The sequence below is a fragment of the Staurois parvus genome, unplaced genomic scaffold (assembly GCF_062004578.1).
Source record: "Staurois parvus isolate SC_StPar_1 unplaced genomic scaffold, SC_StPar_1.0 ptg000494l, whole genome shotgun sequence".
In the NCBI taxonomy this organism is placed as follows: domain Eukaryota; kingdom Metazoa; phylum Chordata; class Amphibia; order Anura; family Ranidae; genus Staurois; species Staurois parvus.
Window position 1 is genome coordinate 1,284,005 of NW_028318290.1, and position 16,467 is coordinate 1,300,471.

Below are 16,467 nucleotides of genomic sequence, written 5' to 3' on the forward strand. Positions count from 1 at the left end.
CGAACTGATCCAACAGGAGATCCTGTTGATCCAGTCTGGCGACCAACATTGGAAGCGAAGGCGTACCTGCACCGTCAGGGTTCATGGCACTTGTGTAATGTCAGGGCAGGGCTGTGGAATGGACAGGTAGGCCTAGTGGCAGGGTAAGGCACTGGCTGACGACAACCACCACCAACAGACCGAAGTCCCTCAGGGCGCGGAGTCTATGTCCCAGGCTGCCCTTCACCAGGGCCCCTGATGGTGGGGATGGACTTGACGCAGCCAGGAACCAGGTCGCGGCCCCCGAGACACCCCGGCTGCGGTAATGGCCGCCGCCAATGGCGTGTAGCTGGTGAGAATGACAATAGCGTAGTCAGGCAAGCCGGGTCGACAACAACGGGACAAAACAGTACAGAACAGTAGACAGAGAATCACAGGTCACGGGCCGGGTTCAGCAACGGAAGGTCAGATCGAAGGAAAACACAGAGAATGGTCTTAGTCACTAGCCGAGTCAGATACCAGAAGAGTCACGAGAGTATGAACAGAGCTGTAGCAAGACAAAGACACAAGTGCAAAGAGCATGTGCGGATCCCAGGCTTATATGTACTCAGCCACACCCCTCTGGGGGATGGACCTCAGAGACCTGAAGGCATAAAAGACTCCCACCATGCTCAGCAGAAATCCAAGATGGATGCCAGCACATGGAGTAACATAACCTCTGGGAAAAGGTAGGACCTTGACACCCTCCACTGGCCTCCATTCACTGAACTCCACCCCTCTTTGCCAATCCCTCCACTGGCCTCCACCCCTCTCTGCCAATCCCTCCACTGGCCTCCACCCCTCTCTGCCAATCCCTCCACCCCTCTCTGCCAATCCCTCCACTGGCCTCCACCCCTCTCTGCCAATCCCTCCACCCCTCTCTGCCAATCCCTCCACTGGCTTCCCGTTGCCCAACGGATAAAATTTAAAACATTAACAATAACATATAAAGCCATTTATAACTCCGCCCCAAATTACATCACCGATCTTGTCTCCAAATATCACCCAAACCTTCCTCTCCGCTCCTCGCAAGACCTCCTACTCTCTAGCTCCCTTGTCTCCTCCTCCCATGCTCGTCTCCAGAGCTTCCCCCATCCTCTGAAACTCTCTACCCCAATCCATCAGACTATCACCTACTCTGCTCACTTTTAGGCGATCTCTGATATCCTCTCTCTTCAGGGAAGCCTATCCTGCCCTCAGCTAATAATGGAATCTTCTACTCCTCCTACCAGTCCATCCCCCATAGTTATTACCTTTTGTACCACTAGCCCCTCCCTCTTAGATTGTAAGCTCCCAGGATCAGGCCCTCCTATCCCTCTTGTATTGATCTGTATTGTTGCTGTATTGTCTCCCATTATATTGTACAGCGCTGAGGACACTGTTGGTGCCATAAATCCTGTATAATAATAATTACCTCCTCTACTGCCACGTCCACCAACGTCTCTGATTTCCTTCACACCGCATGCAACTTCTTCCCTTTATTCTCTATCACTTCCTGTCTGTTCCTGACATCACTTCCTGTCTGTATTACATAGAGAAGTCCTGTCTGGTTAGTAGAAATGAGATCACCATCTTGTGGAGATCAGAGGAACTGCAGCCCTGAGAAATGTTCCCTAATCACCATTCCTGCATTGTATTACCTTACAGAGATATCAGGGAGGAGCCAAAATAACTACAAAAAAAAGTAAGAAACAATAAAACTAACTCTTATGCAACCAACTGTTTAAATAAGATATTTTACTACAGATAGAAAAGTCTTAAAGACACAGAACACAAGATACAAACAAAGGTATACATAATAAAACAGAGACCTCCAAAATCAGACAGACTACCCAGAATGTTCCGTCCTTCCTATCAGAGAGAGACAGACTACCCAGAATGTCCCATCCTTCATATCAGAGAGAGACAGACTACCCAGAATGTCCCGTCCTTCATATCAGAGAGAGACAGACTACCCGGAATGTCCTGTCCTTCATATCAGAGAGACAGACTACCCAGAATGTCCCGTCCTTCATATCAGAGAGAGAGAGACTACCCGGAATGTCCCGTCCTTCATATCAGAGAGAGAGACAGACTACCCAGAATGTCCCGTCCTTCATATCAGAGAGAGACACACTACCCAGAATGTCCCGTCCTTCATATCAGAGAGAGAGACAGACTACCCAGAATGTCCTGTCCTTCATATCAGAGAGAGACAGACTACCCAGAATGTCCCGTCCTTCATATCAGAGAGAGACAGACTACCCGGAATGTCCCGTCCTTCATATCAGAGAGAGACAGACTACCCGGAATGTCCCGTCCTTCATATCAGAGAGACAGACTACCCAGAATGTCCCGTCCTTCATATCAGAGAGAGAGAGACTACCCGGAATGTCCCGTCCTTCATATCAGAGAGAGAGACAGACTACCCAGAATGTCCCGTCCTTCATATCAGAGAGAGACACACTACCCAGAATGTCCCGTCCTTCATATCAGAGAGAGAGACAGACTACGCAGAATGTCCCGTCCTTCATATCAGAGAGAGACAGACTACCCGGAATGTCCCGTCCTTCATATCAGAGAGAGACACACTACCCAGAATGTCCCGTCCTTCATATCAGAGAGAGACAGACTACCCAGAATGTCCCGTCCTTCATATCAGAGAGAGAGACAGACTACCCAGAATGTCCCGTCCTTCATATCAGAGAGAGACAGACTACCCAGAATGTCCCGTCCTTCATATCAGAGAGAGACAGACTACCCAGAATGTCCCGTCCTTCATATCAGAGAGAGAGAGACTACCCGGAATGTCCCGTCCTTCATATCAGAGAGAGAGACAGACTACCCAGAATGTCCCGTCCTTCATATCAGAGAGAGAGAGACTACCCGGAATGTCCCGTCCTTCATATCAGAGAGAGAGACAGACTACCCAGAATGTCCCGTCCTTCATATCAGAGAGAGACACACTACCCAGAATGTCCCGTCCTTCATATCAGAGAGAGAGACAGACTACGCAGAATGTCCCGTCCTTCATATCAGAGAGAGACAGACTACCCAGAATGTCCCGTCCTTCATATCAGAGAGAGACAGACTACCCAGAATGTCCCGTCCTTCATATCAGAGAGAGACAGACTACCCGGAATGTCCCGTCCTTCATATCAGAGAGAGACAGACTACCCGGAATGTCCCGTCCTTCATATCAGAGAGAGACAGACTACCCAGAATGTCCCGTCCTTCATATCAGAGACCGAGACAGACTACCCAGAATGTCCCATCCTTCATATCAGAGAGGAGAGACAGACTACCCAGAATGTCCCGTCCTTCATATCAGAGAGAGACAGACTACCCAGAATGTCCCGTCCTTCATATCAGAGAGAGACAGACTACCCAGAATGTCCCGTCCTTCATATCAGAGAGAGAGAGACTACCCAGAATGTCCCATCCTTCATATCAGAGAGAGAGAGACTACCCAGAATGTCCCGTCCTTCATATCAGAGAGAGAGAGACTACCCAGAATGTCCCATCCTTCATATCAGAGAGAGACAGACTACCCAGAATGTCCCGTCCTTCATATCAGAGAGAGACAGACAACCCAGAATGTCCCGTCCTTCATATCAGAGAGAGAGAGAGAGAGAGAGAGAGAGAGAGAGAGACAGACTACCCAGAATGTCCCATCCTTCATATCAGAGAGAGAGACAGACTACCCAGAATGTCCCGTCCTTCATATCAGAGAGAGACAGACTACCCAGAATGTCCCATCCTTCATATCAGAGAGAGAGAGACTACCCAGAATGTCCCGTCCTTCATATCAGAGAGAGACAGACTACCCAGAATGTCCCGTCCTCCATATCAGAGAGAGACAGACTACCCAGAATGTCCCGTCCTTCATATCAGAGAGAGAGACAGACTACCCAGAATGTCCCGTCCTTCATATCAGAGAGAGACAGACTACCCAGAATGTCCCGTCCTCCATATCAGAGAGAGACAGACTACCCAGAATGTCCCGTCCTTCATATCAGAGAGAGAGACAGACTACCCAGAATGTCCCGTCCTTCATATCAGAGAGAGACAGACTACCCAGAATGTCCCGTCCTTCATATCAGAGAGAGACAGACAACCCAGAATGTCCCGTCCTTCATATCAGAGAGAGAGAGAGAGAGAGAGAGAGAGAGAGAGAGAGAGACAGACTACCCAGAATGTCCCATCCTTCATATCAGAGAGAGAGACAGACTACCCAGAATGTCCCGTCCTTCATATCAGAGAGAGAGAGAGACTACCCAGAATGTCCCGTCCTTCATATCAGAGAGAGACAGACTACCCAGAATGTCCCATCCTCCATATCAGAGAGAGAGACAGACTACCCAGAATGTCCCGTCCTTCATATCAGAGAGAGAGAGACTACCCGGAATGTCCCGTCCTTCATATCAGAGAGAGAGACAGACTACCCAGAATGTCCCGTCCTTCATATCAGAGAGAGACACACTACCCAGAATGTCCCGTCCTTCATATCAGAGAGAGAGACAGACTACGCAGAATGTCCCGTCCTTCATATCAGAGAGAGACAGACTACCCAGAATGTCCCGTCCTTCATATCAGAGAGAGACAGACTACCCAGAATGTCCCGTCCTTCATATCAGAGAGAGACAGACTACCCGGAATGTCCCGTCCTTCATATCAGAGAGAGACAGACTACCCGGAATGTCCCGTCCTTCATATCAGAGAGAGACAGACTACCCAGAATGTCCCGTCCTTCATATCAGAGACCGAGACAGACTACCCAGAATGTCCCATCCTTCATATCAGAGAGGAGAGACAGACTACCCAGAATGTCCCGTCCTTCATATCAGAGAGAGACAGACTACCCAGAATGTCCCGTCCTTCATATCAGAGAGAGACAGACTACCCAGAATGTCCCGTCCTTCATATCAGAGAGAGAGAGACTACCCAGAATGTCCCATCCTTCATATCAGAGAGAGAGAGACTACCCAGAATGTCCCATCCTTCATATCAGAGAGAGACAGACTACCCAGAATGTCCCGTCCTTCATATCAGAGAGAGACAGACAACCCAGAATGTCCCGTCCTTCATATCAGAGAGAGAGAGAGAGAGAGAGAGAGAGAGAGAGAGAGAGACAGACTACCCAGAATGTCCCATCCTTCATATCAGAGAGAGAGACAGACTACCCAGAATGTCCCGTCCTTCATATCAGAGAGAGACAGACTACCCAGAATGTCCCATCCTTCATATCAGAGAGAGAGAGACTACCCAGAATGTCCCGTCCTTCATATCAGAGAGAGACAGACTACCCAGAATGTCCCGTCCTCCATATCAGAGAGAGACAGACTACCCAGAATGTCCCGTCCTTCATATCAGAGAGAGACAGACTACCCAGAATGTCCCGTCCTTCATATCAGAGAGAGACAGACTACCCAGAATGTCCCGTCCTTCATATCAGAGAGAGAGACAGACTACCCAGAATGTCCCGTCCTTCATATCAGAGAGAGACAGACTACCCAGAATGTCCCGTCCTTCATATCAGAGAGAGACAGACTACCCAGAATGTCCCGTCCTTCATATCAGAGAGAGACAGACAACCCAGAATGTCCCGTCCTTCATATCAGAGAGAGAGAGAGAGAGAGAGAGAGAGAGAGAGAGAGAGAGAGAGAGAGAGACAGACTACCCAGAATGTCCCATCCTTCATATCAGAGAGAGAGACAGACTACCCAGAATGTCCCGTCCTTCATATCAGAGAGAGAGAGAGACTACCCAGAATGTCCCATCCTTCATATCAGAGAGAGACAGACTACCCAGAATGTCCCATCCTTCATATCAGAGAGAGAGACAGACTACCCAGAATGTCCCGTCCTTCATATCAGAGAGAGACAGACTACCCGGAATGTCCCGTCCTTCATATCAGAGAGAGAGACAGACTACCCAGAATGTCCCGTCCTTCATATCAGAGAGAGAGACAGAAAAAGCGCACAGGTGATCAAATACCACCGAAAGAAAGCTCTATTTGTGTGAAAAAAAGACGTAAATTTTGTTTGGGTGCAGCATTGCATGACCGCGCAATTATCAGTTGAATTAGTGCAGCGCTGAGTAGCAAAAAGAGGCGTGGTCATTAACCTCCCTGGCGGTCTGATTCTTTCCGATTTTTTGTGCTGAAAGCGGTACATTATTTTGCATGGAAATATGTAGTTTTTTATTGTAGGCTGTAATTTTTAGGAATAACTCCCTGAAATCTGTCCGGACAAGAGTCTAGTAAACATCCCGGGGAGGATAAAACTTGAAACACAAAATCATAAATTATAATTTAATAATCATAAAAAATAATAATATAATAATAATAAATGTAATTCAATAATATAACCAAACCGAAAACACTGAAATGTGAAATAGAGCGCCAAGTTGGCCCATCGCTGAGCAAAGTCGCAGAATCGTTTTCAGTGTCTGATGAGGAATTTCCCCCACCAATCATTATCACTCAATTCTGCAAGTGGTTCTGATTTACTATCGCTGTTCTCTAGCCGCTCTAAAACCGCGTCTGACCTAAAGGGACGCTTTTTGGACGCCGTGGACGTTTCACAGTTTCCAGTCAGAAAGGGCGGTAAAAATGCAGGCAGGGGACAGGACAAAGCACTCGGGACAACATGTATGTGAAATGGTTTGAAACAGAAATGACAGCAAAAATGACATTTTTAAAAAATTTCAAATTTCCCGCCGGTTCCGTACGTTCCGACATCACAGGGACCGGAACACGGAAGCCGGGACACATCGCGGGAGCGAAGGACAAGGTAAGTGCTGCAGGGACCCCCGGAGAACGCCGCATGGTAAGCCCGAGTGTAGCTCGAGGTTACCGCTCTTGGTACTCAAATTTTACCCCGAGCTAAACTCGGAAAAACCGCTAAGGAGGTTAAGGGGGGTAAATTCTCTGGAGCTCAAGTGGTTAATGACCAGTAGAGGGGAGTAGAGGATTTGGAATAAGGCAGGAAGGGGGTAGAAGTGCCCGGTGGGCAGGAAGGGGGTAGAAGTGTCCTGTAGGCAGGAAGGGGGTAGAAGTGCCCAGTAGGCAGGAAGGGGGTAGAAGTGTCCTGTAGGCAAGAAGGGGGTAGAAGTGCCCTGTAGGCAGGAAGGGGGTAGAAGCGCCCAGTAGGCAGGAAGGGGGTAGAAGTGCCCGGTAGGCAGGAAGGGGGTAGAAGTGCCCAGTAGGCAGGAAGGGGGTAGAAGTGCCCTGTAGGAAGGAAGGGGGTAGAAGTGCCCTGTAGGCAGGAAGGGGGTAGAAGTGCCCGGTAGGCAGGAAGGGGGTAGAAGTGGCCTGTAGGCGGGAAGGGGGTAGAAGTGCCCTGTAGGCAGGAAGGGGGTAGAAATGTCCTGTAGGCAGGAAGGGGGTAGAAGTGTCCTGTAGGCAGGAAGGGGGTAGAAGTGCCCTGTAGGCAGGAAGGGGGTAGAAGTGTCCGGCGGGCAGGGAGGGGGTAGAAGTGCCCGGCAGGCAGGAAGGGGGTAGAAGTGCCCGGTAGGCAGGAATGGGGTAGAAGTGTCCGGCGGGCAGGGAGGGGGTAGAAGTGCCCGGCAGGCAGGAAGGGGGTAGAAGTGCCCTGTAGGCAGGAAGGGGGTAGAAGTGTCCGGCGGGCAGGGAGGGGGTAGAAGTGCCCGGCAGGCAGGAAGGGGGTAGAAGTGCCCGGTAGGCTGGAAGGGTGTAGAAGTGCCCGGTAGACTGGAAGGGGGTAGAAGTGCCCGGTAGGCAGGAAGGGGGTAGAAGTGCCCGGTAGGCAGGAAGGGGGTAGACGGTCCCCTGTAGGCAGGAAGGGGGTAGAAGTGTCCTGTAGGCAGGAAGGGGGTAGAAGTGCCCGGTAGGCAGGAAGGGGGTAGAAGTGTCCGGTAGGCAGGAAGGGGGTAGAAGTGCCCGGTAGGCAGGAAGGGGGTAGACGTTCCCGGTAGGCAGGAAGGGGGTAGAAGTGCCCGGTAGGCAGGAAGGGGGTAGAAGTGCCCTGTAGGCAGGAAGGGGGTAGAAGTGCCCGGTAGGCAGGAAGGGGGTAGAAGTGCCCGGTGGGCAGGAATGGGGTAGAAGTGCCCGGTAGGCAGGAAGGGGGTAGAAGTGTCCTGTAGGCAGGAAGGGGGTAGAAGTGTCCTGTAGGCAGGAAGGGGGTAGAAGTGCCCGGTGGGCAGGAAGGGGGTAGAAGTGCCCGGTAGGCGAGGGGTTAATGACCAGTAGAGGGCAGTAGAGGATCTGGGATAAGGCAGGAAGGGGGTAGAAGTGCCCGGTGGGCAGAAAGGGGGTAGAAGTGCCCTGTAGGCAGGAAGGGGGTAGAAGTGCCCGGTAGGCAGGAAGGGGGTAGAAGTGTCCTGTAGGCAGGAAGGGGGTAGAAGTGTCCTGTAGGCAGGAAGGAGGTAGAAGTGCCCTGTAGGCAGGAAGGGGGTAGAAGTGTCCTGTAGGCAGGAAGGGGGTAGAAGTGCCCGGTAGGCAGGAAGGGGGTAGAAGTGCCCTATAGGTAGGAAGGGGGTAGAAGTGTCCGGTAGGCAGGAAGGGGGTAGAAGTGCCCGGTAGGTGAGGGGTTAATGACCAGTAGAGGGCAGTAGAGGATGGGGCAGGTGTCATAATGTGAATGATGTTAATGGGGACTATTAATAGAAGTATATGGTATAGGATATATGGAGGTATATATTGTGGGAATTCGCTTCAACGTGGTAGAGCTTTTAAACGCAAACAGCTACTCGCTTTCTTTTTCAGGGCCTTTTTAGCCCACTTTTATTTAAATGAAAGTTCAAACAGAAGTTTCCCACACAGGGGTATCGATCATCCACAAAACAACGGTTCAGCCTCCTGGCTTACACTCAGCTTGCTGTCTGTCTCCTGCAGACTTCTTCCCAAAAATATGGCACTTGCACACCGCTGGCCTCTAGCACACCGCTGGCCTCTAGCACACCGCTGACCTCTAGCAGCCCCTTGCTGCTTTTGGCTTCCACCTCTCCTAGGTGAAGCCCACCTGACTTCCAGGCAGTGACCTCCTGTCTTCCAAGTGGAGCCCTCCTGACTCCTATCTGCCGGGGTGGAGCCCTCCTGACTCCTATCTGCCGGGGTGGAGCCCTCCTGACTCCTATCTGCCGGGGTGGAGCCCTCCTGACTCCCGTCTGCCGGGGTGGAGCCCTCCTGACTCCCGTCTGCCGGGGTGGAGCCCTCCTGACTCCTGTCTGCCAGGGTGAAGCCCTCCTGACTCCTGTCTGCCGGGGTGGAGCCCTCCTGACTCCTGTCTGCCGGGGTGGAGCCCTCCTGACTCCTGTCTGCCGGGGTGGAGCCCTCCTGACTCCTATCTGCCAAAGTGGAGCCCTCCTGACTCCTATCTGCCGGGGTGGAGCCCTCCTGACTCCTGTCTGCCGGGGTGGAGCCCTCCTGACTCCTATCTGCCGGGGTGGAGCCCTCCTGACTCCTATCTGCCGGGGTGGAGCCCTCCTGACTCCCGTCTGCCGGGGTGGAGCCCTCCTGACTCCCGTCTGCCGGGGTGGAGCCCTCCTGACTCCCGTCTGCCGGGGTGGAGCCCTCCTGACTCCCGTCTGCCGGGGTGGAGCCCTCCTGACTCCCGTCTGCCGGGGTGGAGCCCTCCTGACTCCCGTCTGCCGGGGTGGAGCCCTCCTGACTCCCGTCTGCCGGGGTGGAGCCCTCCTGACTCCCGTCTGCCGGGGTGGAGCCCTCCTGACTTCCGTCTGCCGGCGTGGAGCCCTCCTGACTCCTGTCTGCCGGGGTGAAGCCCAGAACTCTGATCCTGACTCTCTGAAAAGCCCTGCACACACCTGTGCAATCAGTCTCCTGGCCATTCCCAAAACCTGGTCCCAGGATTGGAGATTTCATCCCTCCCAGATCTCTTCGAAATCTCCCGGCTCCAGATCCCAAAACAGACCTTACAAACAAAGGAGGAAAGTGAAAAGCCCCTTCCCTCCGCATCAAACACTTACCCCGGAGCCCCTCAACCTGCCTTGTTCAGAATCCTGGATGACAGATCGCCCCACTGTCACAATATGTAACGGAACGTTTTGGGCTGAGAAGAGGATGTTCTATAATTCATGTGATTTCATGTTTTCTGTGTGGCTAATGTCTATGTTTTCTATCATGTGATGACGTTGTTACCGATCCAGAAAGGTTTGTTACATAGTTGTTTAAAATGCGTTTGAGAAAGGAACTTATAAGGACGGTTTTGCCCTTATTGAAAATGGCGGACATGGCCTCCGGCTATTGAGAGGCATTCAAATAAAAGAGCGGCTGAAGAGACGTCCGTATCCCTTCAGATGAAGTCCGGAAGAGACGAAACGCGTTAGAGGATGTGACGTCAAGACGCACACACGCTAACCGGAAGTGTCACCGCGGCCATTTTGTTGGTTTGAAACATATGGTTTTCAGCCATTGATTGCTGGTTATATTAGAGAGCTACTGAAAGAGCTGGAAGTTCCTTTTTCAGATGTAAGTTGCTGATAAATGTGTCCCGTTGCCTTGGTGATCCGTCTAAAAGAGTCTTCTGATCTTTGTGAGGACCTTGGAAGTCTCATCCCGGAATGAAGGAATGGGAGGAGTTTTCATTCCATAGTACTGAATAAGCGTACAAATACTATTGTTTGTTGGGTCACGGAGTGTACAGTGGTGGAACGGTCACAGAGTGCACACAGTGTTGGGACGGTCACGGAGTGCACACAGTGTTGGAACGGTCATGGAGCGCACACAGTGTTGGAACGGTCACGGAGCGCACACAGTGTTGGAACGGTCATGGAGTGCACACAGTGTTGGAACGGTCACGGAGTGCACACAGTGGTGGAACGGTCACGGAGTGCACACAGTGGTGGAACGGTCACGGAGTGCTCACAGTGGTGGAACGGTCACGGAGTGCACACAGTGGTGGAACGGTCACGGAGTGCTCACAGTGGTGGAACGGTCACGGAGTGCACACAGTGGTGGAACGGTCACGGAGTGCTCACAGTGGTGGAACGGTCACGGAGTGCACACAGTGGTGGAACGGTCACGGAGTGCACACAGTGGTGGAATGATCACGGAGTGTACACAGCATTGGAACGGTCACGGAGCACACAGTGGTGGAATGGTCACGGAGTGTACACAGCATTGGAACGGTCACGGAGCACACAGTGGTGGAACGGTCACGGAGCGCACACAGTGTTGGGACGGTCACGGAGTGCACACAGTGGTGGAACGGTCACGGAGCGCACACAGTGGTGGAACGGTCACGGAGCGCACACAGTGGTGGAACGGTCACGGAGCGCACACAGTGGTGGAACGGTCACGGAGCGCACACAGTGGTGGAACGGTCACGGAGCGCACACAGTGGTGGAACGGTCACGGAGTGCACACAATTTCTGTATTATATATATATATTTTGTGTGTTTTTGCACATTTTGAGTGTTTGTGATTTGCAGGAATTAGAGGATATTTATGTATATGAGGGGAATGCACTATATCGTTTATTTCTTTGTTTTGAGGTTTTTGGTGGAACAATTAGGATTATTATCCTTCTTACTGGAGGGAAGTCTGCAATTTGGACTTTTGGATTTTGTTGGACACATTTGAATCGGACATTTTATGATTGTATTTGGTGATCATTTGTAACTATTTTTATTGTATTTGTATTTTACAGAAAAAGGTCTTTTATTATATTGTACTTTCTGGGGAGAAAGTGTGACTTTTTGGTGGGATTTAGTTTCGGAGTCACGGATTTATTTTGTTATATATTGAAGAGGACTGTCATTGCCAAGTCAGCTCTGATGAAGAAGGGACTCGAAACGCGTCGACTCCGAGAAACGTCCCTCGTGTTTAGACTGGCGCTGGTCTCTGATTGGTCAAGTCTCACCAAGGACTTTACACGCTTCTGATACTTCTCTGTGAGGAGATTTTCACATCCAATAAAATCACATTTTACTGAGGTAATGCGCAAGGTTGGCGCGCTTTTTGTTTCGCTTTACAGTATTGGTGGGTCTTCCCCAGCCTTGTTTAGAGCCGCACAACCTTTGATGCCTTGGTGGGGAATTTCTTCAAGTTCCGGGTCCATCTATCCACCCTTGTTCTGGGCCATAGAGGGCAGGAGGGGTTGTTTTGTGTTTACACCCGCAGTACCATTACTCCAGTCACTTTCCGGGTCGTTACCACCCCCCATTATTATCACTGTCCCAGCCCTTTCCATCTGTGGGAGGAGCTGAGTCTCACCCTCCTCATTAACACTGGGAGGCCTATAACAAACTCCAATGATGACCTTTGTAGTACCGCCCCCCATGTGCAGTTCCACCCATAATCCTTCAGCCTCATCACACTCTCCATCAACTAGGTCCTCTTTCACACTCGCTCTGAGATCACTTCTCACATAGAGACAGACTCCACCCCCTTTCCTGTTCCAGACTCCACCCCCTTTCTAGACAGACTCCACCCCCTTTCCTATTCCAGACAGACTAAACCGCCTTTCCTGTTCCAGACAGACTCCACCGCCTTTCCTGTTCCAGACAGACTCCACCCCCTTTCCTGTTCCAAACTCCACCCCCTTTCCTATTCCAGACAGACTCCACCCCCTTTCCTATTTCCCCCGTCTCTCTGAAAGAGAACCTAGCCAGGAATATGAATGGCCCAGTCATGTGAGGAATGAAGCCAAGATTCAGCAATACCAATTCAATCCTAGTTCTCTTCATGCACCAAACCTTCCAACTCACCGATTGTGCTCGGCACACTTCTGGCATTGGTGAGCAAACACTTCATTCACTGACACCTTGTTCATTCACCGACACCTTGTTCATTCACCGACACCTTGTTCATTCACCGGCGCCTTGTCCATTCACCGACGCCTTGTTCATTCACCGACGCCTCCTTCATTCACTGACACCATGTTCATTCACCGACACCATATTCATTCACCGACACCATATTCATTCACCGACGCCTTGTCCATTCACTGACGCCTTCTTCGTTCACTGACGCCTTGTTCGTTCACCGACACCTTGTCCGTTCACCGACGCCTTGTCCGTTCACCGACGCCTTGTCCGTTCACCGACGCCTCCTTCATTCACCGACACCATGTTCATTCACCGACGCCTTGTCCATTCACTGACGCCTTGTTCGTTCACCGACACCTTGTCCGTTCACCGACGCCTCGTCCGTTCACCGACGCCTCGTCCGTTCACCGACGCCTCGTTCATTCACCGACGCCTCGTCCATTCACCGACGCCTTGTTCATTCACCGACGCCTCCTTCATTCACTGACACCTTGTTCATTCACGGACAGCTCGTCCGTTCACCGACGCCTTGTTCGTTCACCGACAGCTCGTCCATTCACCGGCAGCTTGTCCATTCACCGACACCTTGTTCATTCACCGACACCTTGTTCATTCACCGACACCTTGTCCATTCACTGACACCTTGTTCATTCACTGACACCTTGTTCACACGGATTTTGTGTATATTTTATTTTCATACAAATGGTACCAATTCCACTGGTTGTAACATGGGAACCTTCTTAACATCTACTATAGACCTCCCCCCATCTTTCCACATTCCACCCCCAATAAGTACTGACCCCGGTCTGATCTGTCTACCCCGTTATAATCAAATTCTCCCTCCCCCTCCATCCTAGTTTATATACTCCTCCAGCCTTCCCATAAACCCCTCCCCCAGCACAGCAGACCCCCTTCCATGTAGGTGCAAACCATCTCTAGTATATAGGCTGCACCCCAATGAGAAGTCAGCCCAGTGCTCTAGGACAGGACTCCATTTTTATTCTTCTCCTGCCATCAATGGCCGACCCGGTCCCACACTTCATCCATGTCTTTGGGGACCTCTGATCTCCTAATGAACTGTTTCTTCCATGATGAAGATCAGCCATGGAGTATATCTGAGGTGTATATCAGGGTGTGCTTCTTCCCCACATGAGAGCTGGGATGTCCAGCAACATTCATCTAGAAGACATTTCCCGCACTCAAGGCACTAATACACCTCCAGGGTTGTGTGGGACCCCTGATGTACAGGAACATAGGACTTCAGTGAGGAACATTTCCCGCACTCAGGACAGGAAAGTGGCTTCTCCCCCGCGTGAGATCTCTGATGTCTGGAAAGATAGGACTGCTGTGAAAAACATTTCCCGCACTCAGGACAGGAATATGTCTGTTCCCCCGTGTGAGATCTCTGATGTTTATATAGATAGGACTTCTGTGAAAAAAATTACCTTCACTCAGGACAAGAAAGTAGCTTCTCCCCCGTGTGAGATCTCTGATGCTTGGAAAGATGAGAATTCTGTGAAAAACATTTTCCACACTCAGGACAGGAATACGGCTTCTCCCCCGTGTGAGATCTCTGATGTTTGGAAAGATGGGACTTCTGTGAAAAACATTTCCCACACTCAGGACAGGAATACGGCTTCTCCCCCGTGTGAGATCTCTGATGTTTGGAAAGATGGGACTTCTGTGAAAAACATTTCCCACACTCAGGACAGGAATACGGCTTCTCCCCCGTGTGAGATCTCTGATGTTTGGAAAGATGGGACTTCTGTGAAAAACATTTCCCACACTCAGGACAGGAATACGGCTTCTCCCCCGTGTGAGATCTCTGATGTTTGGAAAGATGGGACTTCTGTGAAAAACATTTCCCACACTCAGGACAGGAATACGGCTTCTCCCCCGTGTGAGATCTCTGATGTTTGGAAAGAATGGGCTTCAATGAAAAACATTTCCCACACTGAGAGCAGGAATACGGCTTCTCCCCCGTGTGAGATCTCTGATGTCTGGAAAGACCGGACTTATCTAAAAAACATTTCCCACACTCAGAACAGAAATATGGCTTCTCTCCCGTGTGAGATCTCTGATGGTTGGAAAGACCGGACTTATCTAAAAAACATTTCCCGCACTCAGAGCAAGAATACGGCTTCTCTCCCGTATGACATCTCTTATGAGTATGAAGATTGGAAATCGCCAAAAAGCATTTCCCGCACTCAGGACAGGAATACGGCTTCTCCCCTGTGTGACATCTCTGATGTTTGTTAAGACTGGATTTCACTGAAAAACATTTCCCGCACTCAGGACAGGAATATGGCTTCTCCCCTGTGTGAGATCTCTGATGTTTGGAAAGATAGGATTTCACTGAAAAACATTTCCCACACTCAGGACAGGAATACGGCTTCTCCCCCGTGTGAGATCTCTGATGTATGTAAAGATCGGACTTTAGTGAAAAACATTTCCCGCACACAGGACAGGAATACGGCTTCTCCCCTGTGTGAGATGTCTGGTGTGTGTAAAGATTGCACTTATATGAAAAACATTTCCCGCACTCAGGACAGGAATACGGCTTCTCCTCCATGTGAGATCTTTTATGCCTATTAAGACTGCATTTATATCGTAAACTCTTCCCGCACTCAGGACAGGAATATGGTTTTTCACCTGAGTGAGATCTGTTATGCTCATCAAGATGGAATTTACAATGGAAACATTTCCCGCACTCAGCACAGGAGAACCTCTTCCCTGTTGGAAGGCCGGCCTGGTCCCGCACAGTCTGAGGTTCCTCAGGATACGAGGAATCCAATGGTCCATCTACACTGGGTGGTGCCGGATGGACATTGGAGGGAGCCGGGTTTTCTCCTGGACTATACTGTGTGATGTCCTCATCTTCTACTTTCCAGTCTGGAGACAAAGTGAGACAATCCTCGGAGGTTTTCCTCATCTCCCGGCCATGGACTAAAATACAAAGACAAAGAGGATTACTAGACAAGAGCTGATTGGTTCCCCCAAACCAAGACTCCGCCCACATCAGGCAGCTTGGTCTCTGAGGAGCTTACAATTCCACCCTCAAGGGAACTAGGAAATGGCTCCTCTGATCTCCTACCAGGTCATTTCTTTATTCATGGACCTTAGTCAGAGAGTGAGGAAACAACCAGAACTGTCTTTTATAGGAGGGACAGTGATGAGGGGATTATAGGACGAGGGTCCCCACCCCCTCTATCACTCATCGCCATCTTCCCAACACAAGAAGTACTGCACTTCCTGATTTAGTCCATGATTTAGTCATGAAGAACAGCGGGGCTGAGCCCCACCAGAGGTCAGAGAGTGAGGATGGGGGGAGAACAACCAAGATGAAGACTGGACTGATCCTGAAGACCACCATCATTGGGGTATTGACTCCTCCCTCATTATCACTTTCTGTTTAAGGGTCCAAAGTTGGAGGATGTTATCACATTATTATCACCATGTAAAAGTCTGTGCTCCAATCACATCATCCGATATAAAATGTCATGCTGGGAGGAAATGGGTGTAAAAAAAGAGAATCTATATTATGTGTATATATAGCAGTGGGGGGAGGGGGAGAGCAGAAGTCAGGAGTATGTAATGTACAACATAGAGTATATAGTGCAGGGGTCAGGAGTATGTAATGTACAACATAGAGTATATAGTGCAGGGGTCAGGAGTATGTAATGTACAACATAGAGTATATAGTGCAGGGGTCAGGAGTAT

General features: G+C 50.4%; 1 protein-coding gene across 1 annotated transcript in view; it reads right to left on the bottom strand.

Moving 5' to 3' along the window:
- LOC149452157 (uncharacterized) overlaps window positions 1-16,467 on the bottom strand; it is a 57,157-nt gene that overhangs the window by 28,908 nt on the left and 11,782 nt on the right. The window contains exon 3 of the mRNA XM_089689729.1: window positions 14,298-15,693. Coding sequence (XP_089545855.1) covers window positions 14,298-15,693 — 1,396 coding nt within the window. The remainder of the gene's footprint in view (window positions 1-14,297; window positions 15,694-16,467) is intronic.